The 26,796-nt window shown below is 47.3% G+C and overlaps 1 protein-coding gene across 2 annotated transcripts in view; it reads left to right on the top strand.

Annotated features, from left to right (window-relative positions):
- COX10 (cytochrome c oxidase assembly factor heme A:farnesyltransferase COX10) overlaps nt 1–26,796 on the top strand; it is a 109,136-nt gene that overhangs the window by 74,220 nt on the left and 8,120 nt on the right. For both annotated transcript variants that reach the window (XM_033848377.2, XM_073797281.1), the window contains exon 6: nt 20,532–20,764. In XM_033848377.2, the coding sequence (XP_033704268.2) occupies nt 20,532–20,764 (233 nt within the window). The remainder of the gene's footprint in view (nt 1–20,531; nt 20,765–26,796) is intronic.

The following is a 26,796-nucleotide window of genomic DNA, read 5'->3' as shown; positions in this document are numbered from 1 at the left end:
ATCCATACAGGGTCTCAGCAGCAAGCTATGTCTGAATCCTTGTGTTTTCAGATGAGCTGAGAGCACCGTTAGACCCCAAGTAAAGCACTGCGTCCTTTACTCTCCTCTCCACCAAATTCAACTAAGTAGAACTAAAAGGCATATGAATATTTTAATACCACTAACGGTTAATAATTAAACATTTTACTTCCTGGAGGCCTCGAAACCGGCATTTTAAAATATTTTTTAAAGTCTAATAGCCAGCACAGGTGAGAAGAATAGAAAGGACCAGTGGTTCATACTGCATGACTGTTCTAAGTCAGAGAAACCCCGGTCCACCTGTCCCGGCGGAGCCCTCACGGAGCTTCAGATTCATTGGCGTAACACCGTGGATCAAATAATCATACATATCAAGCAAAACAATAAAGGAAGCAAGTTCAGATGCAGTCAGATGTCTGTGTAAACGTAATTTTTAGTATTTGCTGCAGTTCTTAAATGAATCTAAATATTGAAAGGGCAGGAGATCCAGATGAAAACACCTAAGGACAGAAACCTCATACCTGACTGATCCTTTATTTCCCTTTGTGAGATCTGATGCAGCTGTCTGCTGTCTTTATGTTTAGAAAGTGTCAGAAGCACTTTGATTTGAATAAAGTCGTTTTAGAGGGCACACGTAAGCCCCGTAACCCATCTCAAAAGCTAAACGATGCTCCTGCCGCCGCTGAAATCACTGGTGCCTTCCTACTTGTTTGGAATTTCTGTCCAGGCTTTCTTCCTCAGTGAAATCATACTCCTTTAGGACCAAGGGAAACGGGATAAGCCCAGCAAACAGCCATTAGGCATGGCATGGTCATCAGATACAGGCCGTCATTCTTCTAGTAGCTTGTCTTACTTCGCCCAGCGTGCTCATTTCCTCGCACCCAGGAAAGCACAGTCTCTCAGTACATCCAGGAGGGAGGAGCGTCACGGCATTGGTGGCTGGTGTTGGCAGTGCCCTTGCGTTAAAGCAAGAGGCTACAGTACGAGATTATTAGTCTTGATAGACTTGGAACTTATCTTTTGTTTGCAAGATGACCGAGGCAGAATCTCATTTATGATAATAAACCGTAATTGCTCTTCTAGAGGGTAGATTATAGGCCTGAAAAATCTAGACTCAGACTTATTTTTCTAGCTAGGATGTATTTTATTAAATAGGTACAAGGAGCTATTATGAGTCTGTGGCAAAATCTTGCATTGAGAATCATAGTTTTAAAACTGAAGACTTAATATCTTGCCATTTAGTGTTTACTATATTCAGTAAATCATTTTCTTCTACACAGATATTTTATAAATGAGCGGCCATAGGGGTATAGTAGAAAGTCTTGTAGACGACCATTGACATTTATCTCTCAGCTTTGGTGGCTCTCCCGTTCATAACGGCTATTGGGCCTTAAGTCCAAAGCCTAGCCAGTTTGCTCTGAAATTCTCTTTTGGTGTTTACTGTCCCATTTGATCTGGGCCTGTATGAATCTGCACAACCTTGTAGACTTAGTCACAATTTGGCAGGTAAAGTGTGATCCCTGTCATTGTTGACGGGCAGCGGTGAAGTGAATCTGGGGAAGAAATCCTTAAAGGTCTTTTGCTGATGACAGCCTTTGTCCATAGCTTGGTTGTATCCATTTGACAGACATACTGTAGACGTTTATTTTCATTATCTTTTTCAAGTGATTGCAGATTTTTTTGAAAATTTTTGTTTAAGTGAACTAAATTCTATTCTAGGGAGTTAAAGTAATATAGCAATCCTGAAGGAAAGAAGCACATGCCTGGACTGGTCGTTCTGAGAGCTCTCGAGGACCTGGGGGAGCTCCCTGAAGGAGCTCTTCGCTTGTGTGCACCGTCGGTGCAGTTTGCATGTGCCTGGCTGCCTTCTCTGCGCTCCTAGGTGGCTTCCCTTCTAGAAAAACACGACAGGGAGGGTTCGGAGCTGGCAGAGGAAATAGTGCCTTCTTGCTTACTTACTTTATTCTTTATTCCAGAAAGGATTAGAGGCTTCATAAGACTATTAGTAAAGTAGAGAAATATGTAAAGAAAGTCGGGGTTACAGAAAATAGAATGGGGATAAATGGTAAGATCACAAGAAAAGCATATCAAATTCACATAGTTAATAAGGTTGAACTGTAAATGTCATTCTACATTTCCTGGTGAAACCACACTTATATCATAATGAAAAGCATTATACGCGTTATTTATATTTAAGTCTCACTATAGCACTGTGAGGTAGATGCTTTTTTTTTTTTTTTTTTGTGGTACGCGGGCCTCTCACTGTTGTGGCCTCTCCCGCTGCGGAGCACAGGCTCTGGACGCGCAGGCTCAGCGGCCATGGCTCATGGGCCCAGCCGCTCCGCGGCGTGTGGGATCTTCCCGGACCGGGGCACGAACCCGCGTCCCCTGCATCGGCAGGCGGACCCCCAACCACTGTGCCACCAGGGAAGCCCAGGTAGATGCTTTTAAATTCCTCCCAGTACTCACGTGAGAAAACTGGGGATCCAAGTACGATGAATAAATTTGGCCTCGGCCACTTGACTCCACACCCTGAGTTCCTAACAGCTGCACATAACTCTCTGTAAAAGTCTCCCTGTCCATGAGAAGAAAACACCACTCCAGGGAGACCAATCTTCTGCCTCTTAGTTCTTAAAAAGTAAGAAAGAAGGGGCACTTGGATGATATTAGAGGAGCGGCCTCAGTGGCTTCTGTAGCGGCGGCAAATCATGGATTTCAAAGGCATCGCTGGGTACAAGCCAGAGACAGGACACCAAGCACCAGCTCCCATTGGGACCCATGGCGAGTGCATGCGTGGCCTCGACACGAGCGGGGAGGGGAATGGACTCACTGGCCCTTCAGCCTGACCCAGGGTTAAACCGACATGGTGAAAAGAAAGAAGAGAGGAGCTGCATGTGTGAGTGCGTCCCAGGTGAGGGCCATGACCAGAGATGCTCGGGGACAGCACTCTGCCACAAGTGTGACCGTCATGTGTGCTGAAGTCAAGGGGCCCGTCCTCCCAGCTTACCCAGGACGGGCCTGCTTTATACCCGTTGTCCCAGCAGAATTGTGGGAGGTGTCCCCTCTCCCTGTCAACAGTGTCCAGCTTGAGTGTTGACCAAATGCCACCTACATGAAGGGAGTGACGGTGACAATTGTGATGTTCACAGAATTCCCTTACTTTTAAGGATGTTTCATACAAATTCCAATTGTTTATTTTGCCTCGAAGAGAAGAAAGAGCATAAATGGAAAGTACGATGTACCTAAATCAGTTTGCGGGTAGGCATTGTCATACCGACCCCTTTAAATAGCTTTTTATTCAATGACTCTCAATATCTTTATGTCTTATAAATTGGAAAAGATAAATAAGGTCAGCTGACTTGTTTGGACATTCCTGGCCAGACTGTCATGGCTCTGGTCATCGCTGTGCGGGGGGGACTTGGGCTTAGAGCTCCCTTTCATTCTCAGACAAAGAACATTCCCGAGAACTCACCTTGCTGGTGAGGAAACCCACTGAGGAGGTTGAATCTGCAGACTCAAAGGCAAGAGTGAAGGTAGACGTCAGAGGAGCTGACGTTCTTATCAAGAAGGTCATATAATCCCATAGCGTTAGGAAATAATGAAAACATCTGTGTGAAACTTTTGAAAATTGTAAAGCGCTATAGAATTTAAAGACTCATTCAGTTTTTCAGAAAAAAGGCAGATTTGGTATAATCCAATTTTAACTTGATGATCGGAAAAAGTGAATTAGCAATCTTTAAAAACTGTATGCAAGAGAAAACATCTCAGTCTTCAGATGTTTTTCGTGTGGTCATTGCAGTCTAGGAAAAACGTTATCTCATTCACTGAGCCTGGGCAAGTCAGTGAATGGCTTTTCCCACACCACCACTTCCTCACGTGCAGGGTGAGATCGTATCTCCTACCTTGTTCATCTCATAGCGTTGTTGGGGGGACAACGTAAGATCGATAGAACCATGTAAACTGAAGTGCATTGTTGGGGAGTGGGTTTGACACTCCAGAGGAACGTAGAGTTGTTTGCAGAACTTCCATCTTTTTCCAAATCTGCTTTGAAATACAAATATTTTCATACTTATCAGGCAATAACATAAAAAAGAAATTCAGATTCGTTTCAAGGGATGGGGAAAAGGAAGCAAAACACTTGGCAGATAAGGGAACTCAGAAGATGAAAGTGCATGTTTCCATTTTCACGGTTAAGTTGGTCCAGCCAGTGGCAGGTTAGTGAATGCTTCGTTCATCCTGTCATTATCAGGACGCATTTATGGAGGATGTCGTCCCTTAGAGGATGTGCTGGTTGCTAGAGTGACGAAGAGGCAAATGACATGGGCTCCATTCGTGGAATCCAATTGGAGAGAGCGGGGCACACAAGCATGAGGACCCTAAGTGCTGTCCAAGGTACAGCTCACTCAACAAATGTAATTTTTGAATACACCTGCCAACCAGACAGACCCCACGCCAGACACTGGAGGGGTAGCGGTAGAACCTGTGCTGGGGGGTGCCCAGGGGAGGTGGGAGCACAGAGAACCTGACCCAGACCGAGGAGGTCAGGGCGACCATCAGGGAGTGGGGTCTTAGAGCTGAGGACCGAAGGGTGAGTAGGCATGGGACCTCCGGCTCTCCTTTCTGCCCCTCCCTCCCCCGTCTGCGCCCTGTCACTGGTCCTCTTCCCATCTCACTCCTCCCCTGAGGTGCTGCCCTCCACACTGCTGTGCCCACAGCCCAGACTCCTCTTCCGAGCCTGGACCCTTTGAAATTCTCTTCTGGGTGCCCTGCGGCATCTCACATTCCGTAAGCTCATCATTTTCTCTCCCAAGTCTGTCTTTTTCCTTCTATGCTTGTTAATTTACATTCTAAAGTCAGGCACCTGGAACTCATTCTAGACTTTCTCTTTCTCTTATCCCCTTCATCTGACTATTCAACATATTGTGTCTTTTCCACCACCTGGATCACCCTGGCGTGTGCCCTTTGACCATCCTCCATTTTGTGGGGTGATTCCAGCAGTGCCCCAGCCGCCATCTCTGCTTTCTCGCTCACCCCCTCTCCATCCATCTTCCACTCAGCTGGCAGATAAGCATCACACTCGTGTCTGGCTTAAAACTTTTTGGGGTCTTCCAAACATATTTGGGGAAAACATGTGTTTTAAATTCTTTACTATGTCATACAAGGCCTTTCAGAGTCTGGTCCTTTCTAGTCCTTCCAGCCTCATCCCTCTGTTCTCCTTTTTATTCACGCTTTTATGTTGTATTGTCACTAAGTGGAATTGCTGCGTTTTCCACCAAAATGCCCTGCTTTCTCTGAGCCCTGCCAGCTGTTAGCCTTGCCCTTCCATGCCCGGGTAGGTAGGTCTTCAGCTAAGCGGGGCTGCCCCCGGACGGATCGCTCTGTCCACACTCCAGTAACGGGGTGCTGGGCTTTGGTCTTGGTGGCTTTCTTGTTCTTTGTGCTTGTGTCTGCCACTGCACCACTCAGCACACTACACACCTGTCCTTGGGCGTCTTCCACTACCATGTTGTGAGCTCTTCCAAGACGAAGACTGAGTCTTCCATCTGTTTATGTGCACTGCATAGGATTATTTATATAACACGAATATCCTGAGGGCCTAATATGCACCAGGCATGATTTTTAGTGCTGTGACACAGCAGACAACAGAACAGACGACGACCCCGGACGCCATGGAGCATTCTTGCTCGCCACCACGTGTGGCAGTGGCACATCTCTTGGTGCTGAATGAGGGATGGGTAGGTGGGTGGACGGACAGATAGACGTTAGAGAAGTGGAAATGGCCTCCAGGCGAGGGAAGTACAGACACCGAGGAGTGAATGACATGTGACCTCAGGTGACGAGAAGGACGGGAGTGGAGAATTAATGAGAGAAAGTGAGGCCGAAAGTTAGAGGGAGCTTGCGGACCTTGGAGGACAACTTGACTTTGGTAGGTGGAGAAGCAAGCCAGGCAGGGTGGGCGTGGCCAGCAGAGGAGCAGAGCAGGAGTGCAAATACGTGTTTCAGGATGAAGACAGGTGACCGGGCTGGGCTTAGTGTGAAGGGTTCCTGGAGGAGAATAGTAAGGAAGAAAAGCTGGGGAGGAGGGCGAGGCAAATGTGCCTGCCGGCTGAGCTGTGAGGGCCTCCTGGAGGAAGTGGAGCGCTGTCCACGTTGTTCTGGAGCTCCTGACTCACTGGTCCGCAAGGCAGGAGGAAACAGAGGTCATCCCTGTTGGGAAGGAAGAAATGAAACAGACAAATACGATTGTTTACCTGGAAAATTCAGAGGAATTGACAAAAAAGCTGCTAGAACTAGTTAAGTGAATTTAGGAAGTGCACGAGATACAAGGTCAATAGACAAAAACCAACTCTAGGAGTTGCACTTCTGGGGTGACAGCTTGAGCTGCCCCGCAGACCCACCCCCAGTGAGACCAGGCCAGGCAAAGAAGTCTGAGATCTTAACACCCCTTCCCTGAGCTGTAACCCGTCTGCTCTTGACCTCTCACTTTTCTTAAATTCTGCAGCCCTCTGTGCCAGTACCACAGATTCATTATAAGGTAGAGAAGCAAAGCAGGCATTAGGACACAACCCCCAGAGAAGGTGTGGCCTCACAGCCTCACGACCACAGCAGAAATCCATGCCTTTTCAGTCGACGTTAAGACAGAAGGGCATACGCCCTACAGGGAAGCAGAACCCTGTAGAGTTCTCCACCTCCCCTCTGCCAAGAGTCGTCTCAAAGGCAGATGCTCTGAGCACCCAACCACCTAAATATAGACTTTTCTTCTCTCTTTTAATTTAACTCAGCGCTTCTCAAACTTCAGTGGACTTAGTCATTATTTTCCAGATTTGTACATATATAAGCTTGCATGTACTTTATGGTTGACTTCGGCGGGTCATGAAGGATGATTTTGAGTAGAATATATTTTCACCTTAGGGCTGACCGACACAGGCTGAATGAACTGCAGCTCAGTTGTGTCTCAAGAAAGGGAAATGCACCCAGTCCTCCCAAGGTGTCGCTCGCCAGGCTTCATGCTGTTGCCTTTCTTCTTGCTGAGCTGCAGTTTGTCTCTGTTGCTTCAGATATTGGAGAACGTGACACTGAATACATATTTAATAAACAAGGCAGGACTTCCCTGGTGGTGCAGTGTAAGAATCCGCCTGCCAATGCAGGGGACACGGGTTCGAGCCCTGGTCCAGGAAGATCCCACATGCCGCGGAGCAACTAAGCCCGCGAGCCACAACTACTGAGCCCACGTGCCACAACCACTGAAACCCGGGTGCTTAGAGCCCGTGCTCCGCAGCAAGAGAAGCCACTGCAATGAGAAGCCCGCGCACCGCAATGAAGAGTAGCCCCCGCTCGCTGCAACTAAAGAAAGTCCGCACGCAGCAACAAAGACCCAACGCAGCCAAAAATAAATATTAAAAAAAATAAAATAAACAAGGCATAGTAAGATAATTGGCTATTTTTGAAAGTCAATTACAGTAAAAATACACCCCTTACATCTTAGGCCATAGAAGTTTTCTCTAATTTTTTTGAGGATCAAAGGAAAAAAATCTTTACAGCTAAAATGCCATTTGATGACCATAAAAATCTATGAAATTGCATTATTATTTACTTCATTTTCCCAAGGAGGATACAGAGGACAGCACTTTTAATTATCTGTTGGTTACCTACATAAAATACCAATTCTGTGTGTCTAAAATTTTTACAGTTGAAAAAAAGAAGTGTCAGCCATTTGGGACTGCTTCTTATGTCTTTTTCACTAGTGGAAAGAAAAGGCATTTTTATATTTAGATGGCATGTTTGAATTCATCTTAACTCTTTCAGGGACCCAGTTATGAGTTACTCCGGTGGTCTCGTCTAGCGGGCACTGCGGCTCACAGTAATTGCCGGTGGTTGCTGGCGACATCCTTTGCAGCTTCTGTTTCCTGTGGAAACACTTGACCCCGTGGCTTTCTGCTTTCTACTCCAGTTCCGGGGCCTTTATGGTGGAATTACTTATCGGAGTCTTTAATGGCTCGGGGGCCACTTGGTGAACTTGAGTATGTTGTCCCCACGTCACTTAGGTGCATGCCTTACGCACACCGCTGGTCGCGGAGTCTCGGTGCGTTTGGTAAAGAGCTCAGCGTCTGCCTCTGAGAACGTCTGGAGAGGGGCTGCAGGGGTCAGATGGCGCTGTCTTACCTCCAGGACTGGCTTTTCCCTGCAGACTTGACCTCTGTTAACTGTGGGCCACACCCCTGCATCTGTGCCCCTGAGGCTGTCGGCACAGCCGCAGCACCGCCCAGGGGACCACGGCTCTGGGAGCCTGGGTGACTCGGGGTTGAGCAAGGCAAAACCAAGAAGGAATTTGAGACCTCTGGGCCCCCCGTTTTTCTGCTGTTTTGTATTCTCACCAGTAACTTCCTTCCTTCCTTCCTGCCACTTACATGTCACACGCGTATCCAGTGTCCTTGAACGCCCTCTGTGTGATGAAGCTCTGTATTTACTTGCAACATTGGTCCTAATTGGATAAAACGGTTCGTAGTTCTCGGGTGGCCGAGGGGAGGGCAGATGATGAGTGGTTAAAGTGAATGTCCTCAGTAGTTCTTCCTGAGACAGCCCTCGTTTCTTCCGAGGAGGATGAGACCAGGTGCTTTTGCACAGGTTTTCGCTGTCAGCATCTAACACTTGTTTTTGGCGGCTGGGGCCCCGTTTCTGCCTTCTGGGACCCAAGCTCCAGCCCTAGAGGGCAGCTTGCAGAGCGTGGGTGCCTGGCCTAGAGGCTCCCTGGGCCTCCCAGGCCCTCTGCCCCATCAGGGCCTTTCCTTCTGACTTAATATTTGGACAAGTGGTCCTTCTGCCACAGAGATGAGTGTTAAATCAGCCCCTCCACCTGACTTTTCTTCTCTTTTTACAGCCAGACTTCCGGAAAGCATGGCACCCCTCACCCCTCCCACCCCCGTGTCGAGGCTGCTGCTCTCTGCGCTTCCACCTCATTCCTCTCTGCCTGTTGGGTCTTCAGGTCCCAATTCCACTTAAACTGACTCATCATAGACATGGAACCCTCAGCCTTGGCCCCCAGGTCTTCTGGCCGAGTCCTCTGTCCCAGTTCCCAGGCCCAGTGTGAGAAGACTTGCTGGCCCAAGTTCTGGTCCAGCGCCCTGGGCCAAGGGCAAGGCTTGTAGGGGCAGTTAAGTGGGGCGGGGGCGCGGATTCAGGGCACAGAGAGCACAAGGCCACGCCTCCAGGGCTGCTTTCCAACAGCTTGAGCCACCCTCGGCCTCATTCTACTTGGTCACCTTCTAACTGGGGCCCACCTCCCCACCCCCAGAGCACCCACTTGGCGTCAGATCCGTTCTGTGACCTGTAGGCAGAGCCTCCAGAAGACCTTCTGAGCTTAAACGTTCACTGTTTGCCTCAATGCACAGACCTGTGTGTGCTCTCACTGTCCTCCTGTATCTGGCGCTCTTCTCTAGGAGGGTTTCCTGGTTCTGTCAGAGTTGGAGCTTTCTGTTTTCTGTTCACTCTCCTGTTTGTTTTCAAAGAGGACAGAGGGATACATCTTTCTCTGAGTTGAAGTCCTTCAGACTTAAATTTCTAACATAGCTTATATATTTTTTTAAGTAATAACCTTTTTTCATGGTCTACCCTAATTAAAATTAATCTTTTTTAAGAATGTCAAGGCCAAATGTATTTTGTCTATATTTTAGAGTTACATACTTCCCTTGTTTAATTCATCAAAAATTTATTGATTACCTAGAATGGAAGCAGCACTGTCAGTTTTATTGTTATCATGCTTAAAAGGCTTATAATCTGGGTGGAAAAATTAGCCAAATGCATAAAATGCTTAGCAGACAAGATGGGGCAACCTATAAACATGTGTTGACGGAAATAAATGAATTGGTACAAACAAGAAGGTCTCCGGGAGGTCAGAAAGGGGAGATTCGGATAAGGACCAGCTGGGCAATGAAAGCTTCCTGAAGAAGTCAGGCGTGGTCTGGGCCTACTTTTTTATTTTGATTCCGTCTCCTTTGAATTATCCATTTTCCAGCTCGGTCATGTTGACAGGGAAAGACTACATGTCAGCGTTAGTTTTCCCAACTTAATGGCTCCGATGAGAGTGCTCCATAACTGGTAAGCTTGAGGTGTGGGCTGTGAGCCGGAGAGACAGCGATAAGAGCAGAGTGGAAGGTGATTCAGAGAGGATAAATCAGAGCACTTGGAATTGGGGGCAGCCCATACCTGGTTTCGAAATGAATGATGAAGATTGAGTTTTCGGAGTGAAATTAATGGATTGTTTAGTTGGCATTATTAACTTAAAGAACGGGGTTTAGCTGAAGTATTATAGGGATTTACAGGAGACATTTTTCACATTTACTGAAGGTTTTACCAGTAAGCAGTTAAGCAAACGTAAACATCTTGCAGGCTGCAGGGGACCTGGGAGTGTTATTCATTCCCCCCCATCACGCTGGTCGAGTAGACACGTAGCCGGCCCTGGGGAAGCTCTGCAGAGCTTCTGGGTGGTTACGATTAGTCTCTCGTTGTGTATATAATGCGAATGTAATAAGAACATAAACATTTTATAAGTGTAGAAATTTCTTTTTTTTTAGTGTTAACCAGTCATTTGGAGTGGCAGGAAGAACAGATTTGGTCTCAACTTAATAATAGTGGTGCTAACAGACAGAACTTTATCCTTAAAATAAAATCATTCAACGTATGAAACATACTAGGAAGAACCAGCAAAAGGCCTGTGTGCACGTCATTGTGACAAGTCATCACAGTGGCTCTATGAGAGGAACACGGGAGTTTTCTGAAAGTTAACATGCTTTTCTCTCATTGTCATAAGAAAAAAAAAAAGAAAGCATTTATGAAAGCATCGTGAGTTGTGAGCATTTGTTGACAGCAGTCATGGGGATGGAGGAATCCTTCAGCCCCCAGGCCCCTTTGTATAACCAGACAATACTTAGATATTGTAAGAAACATGAATATACAGAGTAACTATCGTATCGTAGCGACATAGCCAGTACCTTGCAGTCACGTGGGAAATAAGTCATAGGACCTTTTACTAATAACCTGGAGTCAGTTGGTCTAATGTCCTATCACTTTATTTCCTCCCTTTTCAAATAAGATGATGATGTGAAAAGACTCGACACCATCAAATGCTACTCCCATTGACTGCTGTTACGGGAGCAGTAGTCTTAAGATCGTGTTCTCTCTTTTGCCTGGTTTGTAAAGGTTTGTTTCAGCCAACATTTTGGGCCCCAGCCTTAGGTACAGGGCGTGTAAAGATGAATGGTACAGAGTCGCACTGAAAAAGTGTACGTCGGGGATGGGTAGACAAGGCAGCAGAGGAGGTTAGCATGAGACCAAGAAGTGCTGTGACAGCAGAGGGCACGTGGACCACCCATGGGGGGCCAACAGGGAGGAGAGAGGGGTGAGGGAAGATGTTCTTGGAGGACGTGTTTTGATGTCAAGGCTGAATTTGGAGGATGAGTAAGAAATGGCCACACCAAAGATAAGAGAAGTGTCGCTGGGGGCAGGGTGTGGGGTCGTCCTGGGGCAGAGGAGCTGCACGCACTCGACAGCAGAGACCTTCCACCTAGACCACAGACTGCAGAACAGCAGCCACCAGACCAGATCCCGAGGAGGCACGTTTTTGTTTGGTGCACTGCTTTTCTGCAGTTGCCAGCGTTTAAAAATAGAAACTTTGCACATAAACCCACAGATTTCTAGGCTTCTTTGGCTCGCTCCCACGTGGAATCTGCCAGCGCAACCTGACTAGCAGTTCCCACAGTCCTCACGCCTCCTGTTTTTTCTTAAGTCCGCCCACTTTACGCTTCACATTGCCAGCCTGGTCCCTACAGATGTCCATGTTTGCAAACACTGTTTGGACCTGTGGACCAAAGGCTCCGGTCCCAGGCGGTGCAGGAGATGCAATCTCCCACATCTGCACCCTCATGTCCAAGTAGCTGCACGTGCATGCAGCTCCCAGGAGTCTCCAGAGCTGTAGGGATGGATAGTTTTATTTCCTAGCTTCATTTTTTATAAATTGTGTTTTATTAAAGCTTTTCAAAGACTCCTAACAATTCACTGACCCTAAGTTTATGTAAGTGAACAAAGCTGCTTTTTTTTAATAGATTCCTATAAATTAAAAAGGGAGGGGGTCAGAATTAAACCATCTGGCTCAACCAGGAAAAAGGAAAAGTATGTGTCTCCCACCTAGGCAGGCCTAGGTGTTCCTCCCCGGGGCCTGGGGGTAATGGAGGAATTCCATAGGTGGTCCCGCCCTCAAGGATGTGAGAAAACACTGAGATTGGACCACTACACTAGAAACTTGCTTTTCATGGAGGAGATCGAACAATAGGAATCTTCTCTTTGAAAATTCCAGAGTCTTCGTACAAATAACATATTCTTAATTTGAGCTGAATCGATGGAGCGTCATTCAAGAGGTAACCATTCACTTCCTCCCTGAGTTAGAAGGCTGAATCTGAGAGGTCAACAGCGGGCCAGTGTTCCTTTGAGTGTTTTTTGTTTTTTTTTTTCCCCTAACCTATCTTTCTTATCTTCCCCCTAGATTAATAAGATTCTTCAGTCAGTTTTCAAAAACTCATTCATCTCAGACCTGCTTTGTTTTCCTCCTTAAAGTTTTACTTAATGTAGTACCACAGTCCCCATATTTTGAATATAATCATGCCAGAAATACATACTTATTCTTGCATTTCTCTTAAACATGTTGTAAAATTTAATTTTTTCCTGAAGCAGGTTACCATCATTTTATATGTAACTGATAGTCTTTCAAAACTTGCTGTAACTAATTTCCTTTTAAAGTATGTTTTGTGTCCTCATTGTCATCACATATTCCTTAAATTCTAAATTTACATCAGTCCCCTGCTACCTTCCAGTATCTGTAACTTCAGACTTGTTCAGAAATAGAAAACTCCTAAATCAGGTTCTGAAGAGATATTTTCAAAACAGTTATTTGTGAACACTTTTCCCAAAAACTCAGGTCAGAGCTCAAATGTGGGATTTATGTAGGAAATTAAAGTTAAATTGGCTTGGTTTGATTAAGGTTTTGAGTTTTCTTTTGTTTTTTAAGAAAGGGAATTTCGTTTTACAATTTAAAAATCATTTATTCTGGAAAAATGACCAAGAAGTATGAGATTCGTTTTTGTCTAAACCAATTACCTGCAGAGCTGCTTAAAATATAAAGCCTTCTTGATTTAATATAACATTTCATAGACCTCTCTGACACATCACTTAAACAGAAAGGCCACATTTCTCCAGTAAATTATTTAAAAGTCAGGTAATTTAAATTACATTTAAGTGTAATAAGTAGGTATCATATTAAAGCTTGTATTTTCTCATTTGTTCCTAATTTCTATAGATTCCACTTTGATAGAGCTACTAAGGATTGGTCCTTAGTAAACAAAGAAATACTAGATTTTATGGGAGGAATAAATAATTCATAGAAATGTGTTGACAAATCCCCCTCCCACTCGTATCTCTTAGTTTCTTTCCACGGTAGCCTTGGCCAGGAAAGGCACAAGTAGAAAGACCTCACGCTGGTGCTCAGTAGAAAGATCTCTCAATTTAAAATGTAATTCAGTTTTGGATGTGAGTTTGGAAATAAATCATCATTCCACCCTCAGCATGAGCCGTGAACCTATTTGCATGAGTGAGTGAAGGGATACAAAAGAATATTTTTTAGCTCAAGAAAATTGCTAGATCTTTTCCTGCCACCATTCCCCGCCCCCATCAAGTAGTGCTGTTTTCCTTATTCACACATTTTTTTTTCTGTTTTATTGACAATGAGGAATGTTTTGCAGCAGTATCACACCCCGTTCCCCTGCTTTTCTGATCTTTCCTTTATAAATTCACTCCAGCAACATCCACTCACAGAGATAACTCCTCGGTTCTTAATAAAAGCCATGACAGCTACTGTGGTAGACGTGTAAGCACACATTTTAAAAAAAAATGTTTGGGGGCTTCCCTGGTGGCACAGTGTTAAGAACCCGCCTGCCAATGCAGGGGACACGGGTTCGAGCCCTGGTCCGGGAAGATCCCACATGCCGCGGAGCAACTAAGCCCGCAACTAAGCCCGTGCGCCACAACTCCTGAAGCCCACACACCTAGACCCCCGTGCGCCACAACTCCTGAAGCCCGCACACCTAGACCCCGTGCTCCGCGACAAGAGAAGCCACCACAATGAGAAGCCCGCTCGCCGCAGAGAAGGCCCGCGCACAACAACGAAGACACAACGCAGCCAAAAATAAATAAATAAATAAATTTATTTTAAAAATGTTTTGCAGGTGATCAACCCAGTTTCTCCTGGTTCTGGTTTATTTGTTTGTAATTTGCTGTAATAAAATTAAATTCTTAATTTAAAGTTATAATTAGAGATAGAAATATTCTGCCATTTTAATTGTTACTATTAGAAACATGCTTCACAGCCATCATACATTTATAATTTATGATTAAGAGCTGACATTCCTGAGTATATATACATGCGTTTTCATATTCTAGTATATATCCGTTACATCTTTATAATTTTGAAAAAATAAATCGGGAAACAATTTATTGCAAGTTTATCAGCCTCTACCTCCAGCTCTATTTAAATAAGTCCTCTATTTAATAACTGTTTCGTATCACCTGTTCTTTTTCTTGTAGCTGATGTTGCAACTTGAGAGTTCATAGTACTTGTGTTTGTTTAACGTCTGTCTTCCTTTCTAGACTAAACTCTGCTCTCTGTCTTGTTCACGGCTGCTGTACCCACACCCAGTGTAGCGGCTGGCTGTGTAGGCAGTGAGAGATTTGAATGAATAATGAATGAACACCTTGAGTGAGCACTCTTAAGTGCTTTATTTACATTATTGCATTTAATTCATAAGCAAGTCTGTGGCGTAAGTGTCTCCCACTTCCCAGATGAAGGAACTGAGGCCAGCAGGTTAAATAATTTGCTCCAGGTCCCATAGCTCCATGGGGTGAAACCCCGGCCTTCCCCGTAGTCTTGTTACCGAGCCTTATGTGTAAGCCAGTTTGACTCGGGTTGCAATCTTGCCATCAAAAGAGTCCTAATACAACCCTTACTTTACAGTTGAGGAAACTAAGGACCAGAGAGGTTAAATAATCCGCCCACTTTTATGTAGATAGTTTACATCAGAGTTCTCATGAGAGAACTCGGAACCACCTGATTCCTGTACAACATGCTTAGTTATGCCGTATACAGAAACCAGAATGATAATATGAATAAAGAGTATCAAAGCATTTTCGGAAACATTTTTGTTGTGAAACGTTCCATGGGACACAATGGTAGAGAGAGCACACTGAACCCCAGGACACCCATCACCCAGAGTCAACAGTTATCAAGACGTTGCCACACTTGCTTCATCCTGCCCTTTCAGTGGCCAGAACACGTTAAGCCACATGACTAGGTTAGATTCAAGGTCTTTGGAACAGAGGGGTTGAGGGATACAGCTGAGTTCCTGCGTTAGCTGATGACAGATCTAGTTCACAGCGCTGAGTGCTTTCCACTGCAGTGACATTTATGTAAAGACAAGTGAAAGTGGGCGACTTACCAGGCCAGCACAGTCAGCACTGGAAGCAGAACAAGGGTGCAGGGTTCTGTCAGCTCAGCCTGCGTCAGCTTGGCCAGACGCAGGCCAGGTAGGACCAGCGTCACGTTGGTGATAGTGTAGCAGCGGGTCTCCAGATCACCTGGGTTCCTAACAAGTTCCCAGAGGGAACTTTGTGGACTCTGCATCTGCCCAGAGACCTCCCCATGGCCCTCCCTACCTCTGCTCTCTGGCCCCCAAAGCACGCTGCCCCGCCCTTTGCCTGCCTCCCATCCGTTTGGGTTGGGTTTGGCTTCAACATCCCCCGAACTTCCCGTGTCTGCTCCACACCTCCGCCCACACTGGGTTCCTGCTCCCGGAAGGCTCGCCCCTCACTTGACTGTTGCACCTGTTTCACTGTCGCCCACTGTGGGATAAGCACCCCCAGCATGAGGACCATGTCTGTCTTGCTCACCGTGTTACATCCCAGGTCTGTCCTTTGTTTCAAAGAAATGGAGTGCTTCCCAGTCATTTCCATGTCAGGGAATGCATAGGAAGTTAGGCCACGTGGGCAGAGGGGTGAACTGAAGGAGCTGTGAGCACACAGGAGGCTGCTCCCAGCTGAAGACCCCAACCTCCCAGCCCCCTGCAGCCCCCAGAAGTGAGAGCATCAGTAAATGGTATTAGACCAGTGCCCTCCACGTACCAGTTAGAGGGTGAACCCCGGGTTACCTGAATGAGCCCGCAAGGAAACCCGAGTACAGGTCCTGGTTCCGAGTCTCAGGTTCTCATCTGTAAAATGGGGATAATACTATCTATCTCAGTAAACTTGTCTGACTTTGTTCATTTTTGTTTTGTTTTCAATGCCGCCGTGCCCAGTGTTGATACAGGTTCTGGGAATAGGCTTTCTCATATACTGCTGGTTGGAGTGTAAACTAGTATAAACTCTCGAGTACAGGCTGGGGTACAAGTCAGAACCCCTAAAAATGTTCATGTCATCTGACTTAGTGATCTGGGAACTTATCCTCAGAATGTATTATAGTCAGAGCTGTGAACAACGACCTGTCTATGAGATATTCATCCCAACATTATTTCTAATTAAAAACTGGAAAAATGCTGTGTCCAAAAAGACATATTGATTGAATTAATTGCGGTATATCCACGGAATAGGCCACTATGTAACTATTAATGATAATGGTGTGAAATAATTCTTAACTGCATAGGGAAAATATTAAGATATATTGAAAATAGAATAAGCAACAAAACCACAATTCATTGTGTTCTCAGTTTTTTTTTTTTAAAAGAGCCAAGCAAAGTAATTCTTTCTTCATTTTTGGCTGCATTGGGTCTTTGTTGCTGCACGTGGGCTTTCTCTAGTTGCGGCGAGCAGGGGCTGCTCTTCATTGAGGTGCGTGGGCTTCTCATTGCGGTGGCTTCTCTTGTTGCGGAGCACGAGCTCTAGGCGCTCAGGCTTCAGTAGTTGTGGCGTGCAGGCTTCAGTAGTTGTGGCACGTGGGCTCTAGAGCGCAGTCTCAGTAGTTGTGGCGCACGGGCTTAGTTGCTCTGTGGCATGTGGCATCTTCCTGGACCAGGACTCGAACCCGTGTCCCCTGCATTGGCAGGCAGATTCTTAACCACTGCACCACCAGGGAAGTCCCTGTTCTCAGTTATTTTTAAAGTAGATGTATCATTGGAAAAAGACTAGAGGGCTTCCCTGGTGGCACAGTGGTTGAGAGTCCGCCTGCCGATGCAGGGGACATGGGTTCGTGCCCCGGTCCAGGAAGATCCCACATGCCGCGGAGCGGCTGGGCCCGTGGGCCATGGCCGCTGAGCCTGCGTGTCCGGAGCCTGTGCTCCGCAACGGGAGAGGTCACAACAGTGAAAGGCCCGCGTACCGCAAAAAAAAAAAAAAAAAAAAAAAAAAGTCTAGAAAGCTATAAACCAATGTTTCTTTGAAAAGCTAATTTAGAATATTTTGTGTGATTTTCTGTCCTTCCAAATTTTTGGAAATGAACATGTTACTTTTATGGGTTTTTTCCCGCCCTCTCTCCCTCCTTTCCTCAAATGTAGGGGGAAGAGTAAGTACTTTTTAAATTTTTTTTTAATTTAATTTTATTTATTTATTTTTCAGTACGCAGGCCTCTCACTGTTGTGGCCTCTCCCATTGCGGAGCACAGGCTCCGGATGCGCAGGCTCAGCGGCCATGGCCTACGGGCCCAGCCGCTCCACGGCATGTGGGATCCTCCCGGACCGGGGCACGAACCCGTGTCCCCTGCATCGACAGGTGGACTCTCAACCACTGCGCCACCAGGGAAGCCCCTTAATTTTATTTTTTAAAAATTTTTATCAGAGTATAGTTGATTTACAATGTTGTGTTAGTTTCAGGTATACAGCAAAGTGAATCAGTTATTCATATACAACTATCCACTCTTTTTTTAGGTTCTTTTCCCATATAGGCCATTACAGAGTATTGAGTAGAGGTCCCTGTGCTATACAGTAGGTTCTTATTAGTTATCTATTTATATATAGTAGCGTGTATATGTCAATCTCAGTCTCCTGATTTACCCCTCCCCCCCTTATCCCCTGGTAACTATGTTTGTTTTCTACATCTGTGACTATACATTCCACATATAAGTGGTATCATATGATATTTGTCTTTCTCTGTCGGACTTAACTTCACTCAGTATGACAATCTCTAGTTCCATCCATGTTGCTGCAAAGGGCATTATTTTGTTCTTTTTTATGGCTGAGTAACATTCCATTGTATATAAGTACCACATCTTTATCCATTCCTCTGTTGATAAACATATATGTTTATGAAAAATAAAGCACAGGAGTATAAACTTCACAGAATTAGTCATTGGGGCACTTTTACCCACAACACGAGCCGACCCCAGGCTCCTTGGACCGGGAAGGAAATGGGTTCCCTGAGTGTCTGGGCGCTGAGAGTGCTCACCCCTACCAGGGCGGATATCCTCATTTTTCTTTACATGGTTTGTCAACCTACCCAATTTTCATTCGTGCCCCTGAGCACGGATTTAAACACCAAACTTGAGTCTCATGATTTTCTGTGATTCCGACAAGGGTCAGAAACTAAACTTCCACGTAAAATCGCCTATCTCAATAAATTAAGTTCACGTGCACTTTTATAAAAGGGCTTTTTACAACACTAATACCTTTGAATCCAACTGGCTTCCACAGTCCTTGGAGAAGGAGTGAACAGCCTTTTTTTTTTCCCCACAAGGTCCAATTCAGGAAAAATAAAAATGTTTATGAGCCACATTTTTCTTCCACCCAAATAAAACTAGCTTTTCAGAGTCCCATAGGGAAAAAAAAATCTGTTCTTATAAGCTATAAAGTACCTGATTGAAAGAAGAACAGCAGTTACAATTTTTGCACTGCTTCTCAGCCGTTTCAGTTCCACTTTCTGGACCAATGTGAGAGGTGACCCCAGGCGTCTTCCTCCCCGTGCCCCTGGAAAACAGTGTGTCTGCTCTACAGGGAAGTTAGGTGGTCCAGGTCACATGGTGTGTATCACATGGTGTTTATCCAGGTCACAGCAGAGAGAAATCTGCTTCAGTAGGTGTGAGGGAGAGAGTTGGGGCCGATGGCAGAGGGAGGGATGGGGAAGTCAAGGCTAGTTGGGTTTGGAGGGGATGGTCAGACCTTGGAGAAATGTGAACAAGGCCGTTGACGTGAGGATGTGGCTCAGTGGAGGGAGAAGGTGAAAGACAGACAGGGAGGGGATTACACAAGAGCAAAACTGGAGCGTTTACCTTTAAAAATGAGAGAGAAAATGGGAGGAAGAAGTCAAGATGAAGGTATCCATCACTCATAGTAAGAGGGAAGGATGTCTGTTGAGGGGTTGGGGGCTCCTCGCCCCCCCCCCCCGCATCTTGTCTTTTCCTTGAGGGACAGGCAGGCAGTGTCAGGGACATGGCCGCACCCACACGCGTGCCTGTAGGGACGCGAGCCGGCCTCCCTAAAACCAGAGCCCCCTCAGAGCTGCACCCATGACGCCTGTGTCCCCATGGGCACCTGCTGGGGCCTGCGAGTGAGCCGTGGCTTCTCCAAGGAGGATACAGGCTCAAGCGCCCTCCTTAGGTTTCTTCAGGGGAGGAAAGAAACATGCAGATGGGCAGGGACTAGTAGATGCAGTTTATCCACACTTTCGAAAAGCCTTTCACAAGAGGCCCCAGGAAGTCCACTGTATAAAGTAGGCTCTGTTGAGAACCAGGCTTGCGGTCATCTTTAGCGCTGTAGACTTTTATCTGACAATTTACATATAGGGCGTTGTGCCGCCTCTTTTGAAAACTGTGTGTCCATAAACCACGGTTCGGCCGGGCAGCGTGATCACCGCGGGCGGCCCCTGGTGTCTCATTGCTGGCCCAGAGCTGGTGCTGTGCTGAGCCTGTAATTTATTACACATAGTGGTACTCAGACACACTGTCCTTACGCATTAGTACTAACTGGGTGATGTTTTTAAATAAAGAATAAGTAAATGGACAGAACTGCTTCCAGAAGTAAGATACTGGTTTTTGCCCAAATCCTAAATCCTGGGTTCCGAAGGGTTCATCTGTCACGATCACTTAACTTCCCACCAGCTGTGCAACAGAACCGTGTGCAAAGCAGGTGCCTTGTTGGGCAGCCCTCGCGTCAGCCCTGGGAGGAGGGGGCGGTCACTGCTGCTCAGATAAGGACAGGGAGGCCGGGACATCCTGCGGCCTGGGAGGTGAGGCAGGGCCTCCTGTTGAATCCGGGCCTCGGCGGCCTCCACTCTCTTCACTTTGTTAGTCCCAGCTGGCAAAGCCAGGAGGAGCAGCCCGAGCTCCTACAAGCCAGTCCCTCCTCGTTGTAAATGTCATCCAGAGGATGTCCTGGTTCAGGGCAGAAGCCAGGCCAGCACCGCCCCCCAGCTCGCTTCCCTGTACCTGTGCCCCACGTCGTGATTGCCTGGAGCTGAAAGTGATGGCTCTGTGTCCCCTGCTCTCTCTCTTCCAGCCCGTTGCTAGCTGTGTCCTTTGCCACTTGCTGTGCAGTTCCGGGAGTTGCCCTTCTGACCTGGGGCGTAAACCCACTCACGGGAGCTCTGGGGCTCTTCAACATTTTCCTGTACACCTGCTGCTACACCCCGCTCAAGAGGATCAGCATCGCCAACACGTGGGTGGGAGCCGTCGTGGGGGCCATCCCTCCCCTCATGGGCTGGACCGCGGCCACGGGCAGCCTGGATGCTGGTGAGTGTCTCAGCGTCTCTCCACAGACCCGGGGCCTGGGTGCTGGCCCCGCGAGCTCAGGGGCTCTTCCATGCGCTAACACCGCTGGTCAGAGGCCACTTCCTTCCCTGAGCTGCGGTACTTGGTGGTAGATGCCGTTCTATTCAATACCAGTCCTTTGGCACGTGTGCGGTTGTGGCCGTCGGAAGTATCGAGTGTAGAGCTGCAGGGAGACCGTGTCAGCCTGGCGTCTGGGTGAACAGATGCTCTCACCAGTAGGGAAGGGCTGAGAGAAAACAAAGGGCAACAGGTAGAATGAGAAGAAAGCACCTGGAAGTCAGGAGCCAAGGCAGGCCTGGTGCTGTGTGGGGTCGGTCCCGATCCTGGAGTGGGTATCAGGGCCGGCCCGGGCACAGCGGATGCTGCCTCGTCAGCAGGCCTCCTGCACCAGCTCTTCGCTCCCCCAGAACCAGACTATTTTCCCCTCTTAGGAGAGGACAGACTATTTTCATTAGTTTCTAATTTATTTTTATATGATTTGCTTACATTTTTCATGCTGTCTACAGTAAAACCATTGAAACATTCCTCCAGTTTTTTGGCTGGGATGTCACAAGTAAATTTGTGGGGTGAAAATAGCTCCTTTTTACCATCTGTAAGGGAAGTTTCACAGTCTAATTAGTCAAGTAATTATTGTTTTTCACCGACGCTTAGGAAGGAAGTGGTGAGGTTTCCTGCAATATATGTAAGTACATATTTTTCACATGAGCGATCAAAAGGCTGTTGGCCATAAACCGTTGCCCTAGAAGCCACGTTTCTGAAACGTTTTCGTAAAAGCTCTTACGTTCCCATTTGGAAGCTTACAGAGGTGATCGCACCTTTACCAGGATTGTCTCTTACAGTGGCTTTAATATCCTGTAAATGTTGGCGTTTCATGAATCTGCGAATATAATATTCTGAAACGTATGTGCCTGTTTGTTCTGTGATGAGCCTGAAGCCAGTCTCCTGTGAGCGGGAGATGGTGTCAGCCCATCGGTGAAGGGCTTGGCCCTGGGGGAGGGGGCTTGGGTTTGGGGCGCGCCCGCCCTTAGCTGGCTGCCCTTCAGAACCAAACTTGACGTCCTTACGCGGTGTCTCCTCGCCTCCCACCTGGAACTGGAAAGACCCTTCTCATGGAGCTGTTGTGAGGATTTGCTGACTTGTTATTGAATCTCCCTCAATCATAAAGCTGGTGTTAATTAGTACAGATGAAGGAAGGTGGTGAGATTTGATTCATTGGCAGAGTCTGAGCAGTTCCCGATTGTTCCCTGGCTGTTGTTTTGGGACAGGGAGATGCCTCCCGGCTTAGAGGGAAAGCACTGGGTCCATCAGCGATCTGTGTCTTGGGTGAGGGAAGTGGGAGGGAAAGCAGGGCTCTGGCATCCCTGGACCAGATGACGAATGAGCTCCCGCCCCCACCCTCCACCCCCGGTTTTCAGTTGTAAATTTAAAGAGCCCACCTGGGCACTGCCAAACCTCCTGGTCAGATTCCTGCTGTTCAGTTCAGCCTGGATCCCCACGCTTGACCCAGCTAGCCTCCCCCTGCTGTGCCCTCCAGGCCTTTCCAGTCATCGCCCAGACACTGGAAAGCAAGCAGGTCGCTCCCAGGCTCTGCCTCCCCGCCCGCCCCGCACTGTGTGCTCTGTCCCCATCCACGTCCTCCTGCCTAAGCCCTCGGATGCCTGCTCCAAGCCACCTGCCTGCCGGATGGACACAGCCCTGTTCAGTTTCCTCAAACCTGTCACAAGGAACAAGGCACCAGAAACTACCTTTTCTGTCCAGGGAATCCCAGCCAGGGCCAGGGTCAGGGCCCAGTGTGACAGCCCCAGGGACAGGTATCGCTTGGAGGTATGTGAGGGCTGTCCAGTCCAGGGCCGTGGAGAACTCAGTCACCTTTGTCATGCAGGGTCCTCGGACCCAGGTTCTTGCTGAAGGCTGGAGGCCCCTGGCAGTTTCCTGCGAAGAGCTTGGGCTTCAGCATGTGTTCGAGCTGCCTCCCTGGAGGCCAGAGAGAGAAGCTTTTCAGGTCCTCCCACTTAGGACGCACATCCAGGTGGAGCCCTTATTTGTTCAGCCACGTCCGGATCTGGCTAAAATGCTAATGGGCGTATTTAATTTTTTTTTTTTAATTTGAGGTATAGTATTTCTGCAATCCAAAGTTAATTGTTTGTATACAAACTCATTAATGAGGAACAGCTCAGGGCCAGGCTGTACCTTTTATAGGTAGCGGCCTGAAAATGCACGTTTGTCTTGAGAAACGAGACCCTTCATCTACCTGAGCTGACCCTGGTGTAAAGCACAGCAGCCTGAAAGGTTTGTAAAGCCACAAGAAGAAGGTCCTTTTGCAGTTGTTGTGATTGATTTCTATTATATCCCTTTTGTGTAAATCTTGAAGGTGCATTGTGTGATTCTGCCCCCAGAATCCTTAATTACCACAGATCAAATCACACACCCAAAGCCTTGTGAGGTTTATACAGAAAGAGGAACGCTACTTTAAATAATGCTTGCAATTGCTCCAAAAGTTTCAAGACATTAATTTGATAGGTAGAGCCAACTTGAGCTAAGCAGTAGATCTTTGAATGAATTGAGTAAATGAAATAATGGATGAATGAAACAGTGAATAAGTAGCTTCCATTTTAAAGATGAAAAACCTCTAAGGTATTCCAAGGTCAATCGCCAGATATTTATTGAGCATCACCTATGAGTACAGAAGGAAATGACTCAAAGAAATAAGGCAGAATCTGAGAGAATGTAGTTGAAAGATTTTTATTCCTGGATTTTAGGGACTAAGTCAGCTATGATTTTATATAGTTTTATCATCTTCTAGAACTGCACTTTGTACTGTGGCAGCCGCTAGCCAAAGTCCAACACGATGGTGCTCAAACTTTAGTGCATATCAATCACCTGGATGGAGGGCTTGTTAAAACTCAGCATCCTGGGCCCTTCCCCCAAAGTTTCTGACTCAGTGGGTCTGGGGAGGTGCCTGAGAGTCTGCATTTCTAACAAGTTCCCACGTGATGCTGATACCCCTGGTCTAGGGACTACATTTGAGAACCGCCAATCTGAAAAGGCAGAACCAGCGAGCGCTCTTACTGTTAGAATGTCCTGGAAATACCGAGGGATTTGGGCCAAGGGCTTGGCAGATGGTATTATCAGAGATGCGCTAACAGTGTCATCTGTACTATTTACCGAGGTGGTTGTATCTCTTCTGGGTTCTTATCTTTGGGGACGTGTTTGTTTGAAGGAGCCCTTCTGAGAAAAAGCAGCCAGCAGTGTTTCCTTTCTTCTGTGGTATCTCCAAACCGTCTTGTCTTTAAACCTCCAGAAACTGGTCACTGTGGAGCAGCCATGAGAGAGAAGAGTTTGGAAAACTCTGTCGAGCTTGCTGCCGGGGAGGGAGGGGGAGGTGGGTGACAGAGGTGACAGAGGCCCACTCGGCTCGCGCCTTCCCGAACCGTCCCCCCAGCCACCACTGCATGCGGGGCCCTGAGAGATACAGGGTCACTTAAACCCAGTCCCGGTTCTCACTTGTGTCTCATGTCTCAGAGTCTTCAGGGAGAGGCAGGCCGGTGATCAAGTATTTCCCTGAGCAGAGAGCTTTAGCGGGGGCTCCGGGCTCTCTTAAATTGGCCCCCAAATCGGTCCAGGGAGACTTCGGAGCCGAGTGACTTCTGAGTTAAGTCGCGGCCCGTTTAGTTGAGGAGGGAAAGTGCTTTCCAAGAAACGGAAAGTGTGTGCACAGGGGTTGGTAGGCATACAAGTCTACACAGACCGAAATCCGTGCCTCCGCCTCAGGACGCCGCCTACCAGCCCCGGCGTTCATTTCAGTCGCCGTCCCCCTGACCAGGTGGACTTGGGCTGAAGCCCTTTCCTGGGGCTTGGTGGACATCGGTTACGATTGGGGGGCAGCAGCTCGGGGCCGTGTGTGATGGGGACCCTGAAGCCTCACCTTCAGGGTCCTGCCTCGACGGAACTGACTCTGGATGGGAGGAAAGATACCAGATTTGTAGCTACAGAAAACTGTGTGCTTCCCAGACGGCCGACAGAGTGAAGAAATGCAGTGTTCGGAAGCACCCTTCTTAGCATCTAGATCTTTCTGTGGTTTTTGTAGTGGCCACGGGGCCAATCAAGACCTCCAGGGCACCAAGCACGGAAGAGATGGTGCTGCCTTCCCACCTCCAGTAAAGACGTGAAACATAAGACAGCCATGGGGTTCTGATTTCTTTTCCCCACAACAGCATTGTTGTTGTTGGTCTTGTTTGTTTGTGTTTACCACTAGTGGAAAAGAATTTCTCGCTGTTCTAGATGCCCCAGTGGTGTGGGTCCAAAGCCTGTGCTTGATGTGACCCTTCAGAATCCAGCTCAGTGTGGGTGGGCGAGTGAGGCCGGATTGGTGGGCAGGGGGAGGGGGTGAGGTGAAGACAAACAGACTAACGGATGGAAATTGTAAAAGCTAAACAAACATCAGGTGTTCTTGGTGTTTGCTGCTTTGTAGCTGCACAAAGAACTGTGAACAGCTAGCTCTTCTCTCCCAGTGGAATTTTTGTTTCAGAGGGTGCCAGCCCCAGCCAGGGCCCAGCCCTAAAAGCGCTTTTTGTGTCAATAGAGGTGATCATTACAGTGGAATTTTCTCCTGTGTCCATTCTCCTCTGAGACCCAGGCTTAGACCTTTCCTCCCACCTGCCTAATTACTTTGCTTTTTTTTGGGGGGGGGGCGGGGGAGCTTAACTGCTGTTAGCAGAAAACATTAAAAATGCTTAGCAACTAAAACTCAGGAAGGCCCAGTAAGAGGGCTGGCCCGTGGTGCAGCCAGCTCGCTGCCTTAGGAACGGAAATGCTTGGTTTGATTCTGCAGGCAGTGGCCAGCAAGGAGACAAGCGACCTGCACGCCCGGGGGAGGGCGTGGGGGTGGGGGGCACACCGCGGATAAGTGCCCGACAGCAGATGCTCCTGCTTGGCCCGGCCTGGAGCCGCACGTGGTAGCCTCTCAGCAGCGTTCACCTCCAGAGACGGTCTAGTTTATCCCGAAGGCTTCGGGTTAAAGTCCCTTCCCCTCTCCCATGCCAAAGCCACCTCTCTTCCCATCACCCTCATTTCTTAAAAAGGCTCAGATTCTGTTTTGTTATTTTCCTATATTTGAATAAATCCCCGGTCTTGGGTCTTTCCTATATTTGAATAAATCCCCGGTCTTATGGCATGCTTCTGGTGACTGCCTTGAAGAGATTTGTAAATGGCCTTTGGTTTGTAATTCAGATGTTGTTGTGTGGTCAACATTAATTATGTCAGCCAACATTCAGTTACAAATGAGGACTCGGAGACGGACTCTTATCAGGAAGTGACATTTGACAGATGGATGGTTCTAGTAACAAAAAGAGAATGAGTTTTTTTAGCCTCAGCTGGTAAACTACAAAATGTTAAATACCGTTTCACTGTATTTACCTCCTTTATTCTGGGATGGGAAGGTAGAATAGAATTTACTCACTCATTCATTCCACAAATATTTATTGAGGGCTAACGAGTACCAGGCACTGTTGAACCCAAGCCCTTTTGAAGATTTCCTTGAAAACACTGCCTCACTTTGAGATCAAACTCGAAAACGAGTAAATTCCTTTCGTGTGAGATTTTTCCATAACTAGTCTTAGAGCTTGAGATTGATTAAGATAAATGACATTTCTAAAGACAGAGTGACCAAGAGACATTACAGGAATATTAGCAAACCAAACGATATTTAGAGCCCTCTTGTCTTCAAAGACGAAGAAACAAAAGTCAGAAGGACCACATGAGAAACACGCAGCGAGCCGGAGGTCGGCGGTGTAATTGGCGACCGTTTGGCACAAAAAGGCCCAGCCTTGTCACCCCCGGGTCCCGTAGCTGGGCAGGATCACAGGAGCTGGACCACAGTAGGTGAGGCCTGGCCCGCAGTGCACATTTAGTCAGTTCTGTTCAACAAACAGATTCATGCTCGGGTGATAAACGGACAGACCTTCAAGTGTGAGCTGGCGAGTGGGGAGCAGGTG

This window comes from Tursiops truncatus, chromosome 20 (assembly GCF_011762595.2).
Source record: "Tursiops truncatus isolate mTurTru1 chromosome 20, mTurTru1.mat.Y, whole genome shotgun sequence".
Lineage (NCBI taxonomy): Eukaryota > Metazoa > Chordata > Mammalia > Artiodactyla > Delphinidae > Tursiops > Tursiops truncatus.
This window is presented reverse-complemented; position numbering and strand designations above follow the sequence as displayed.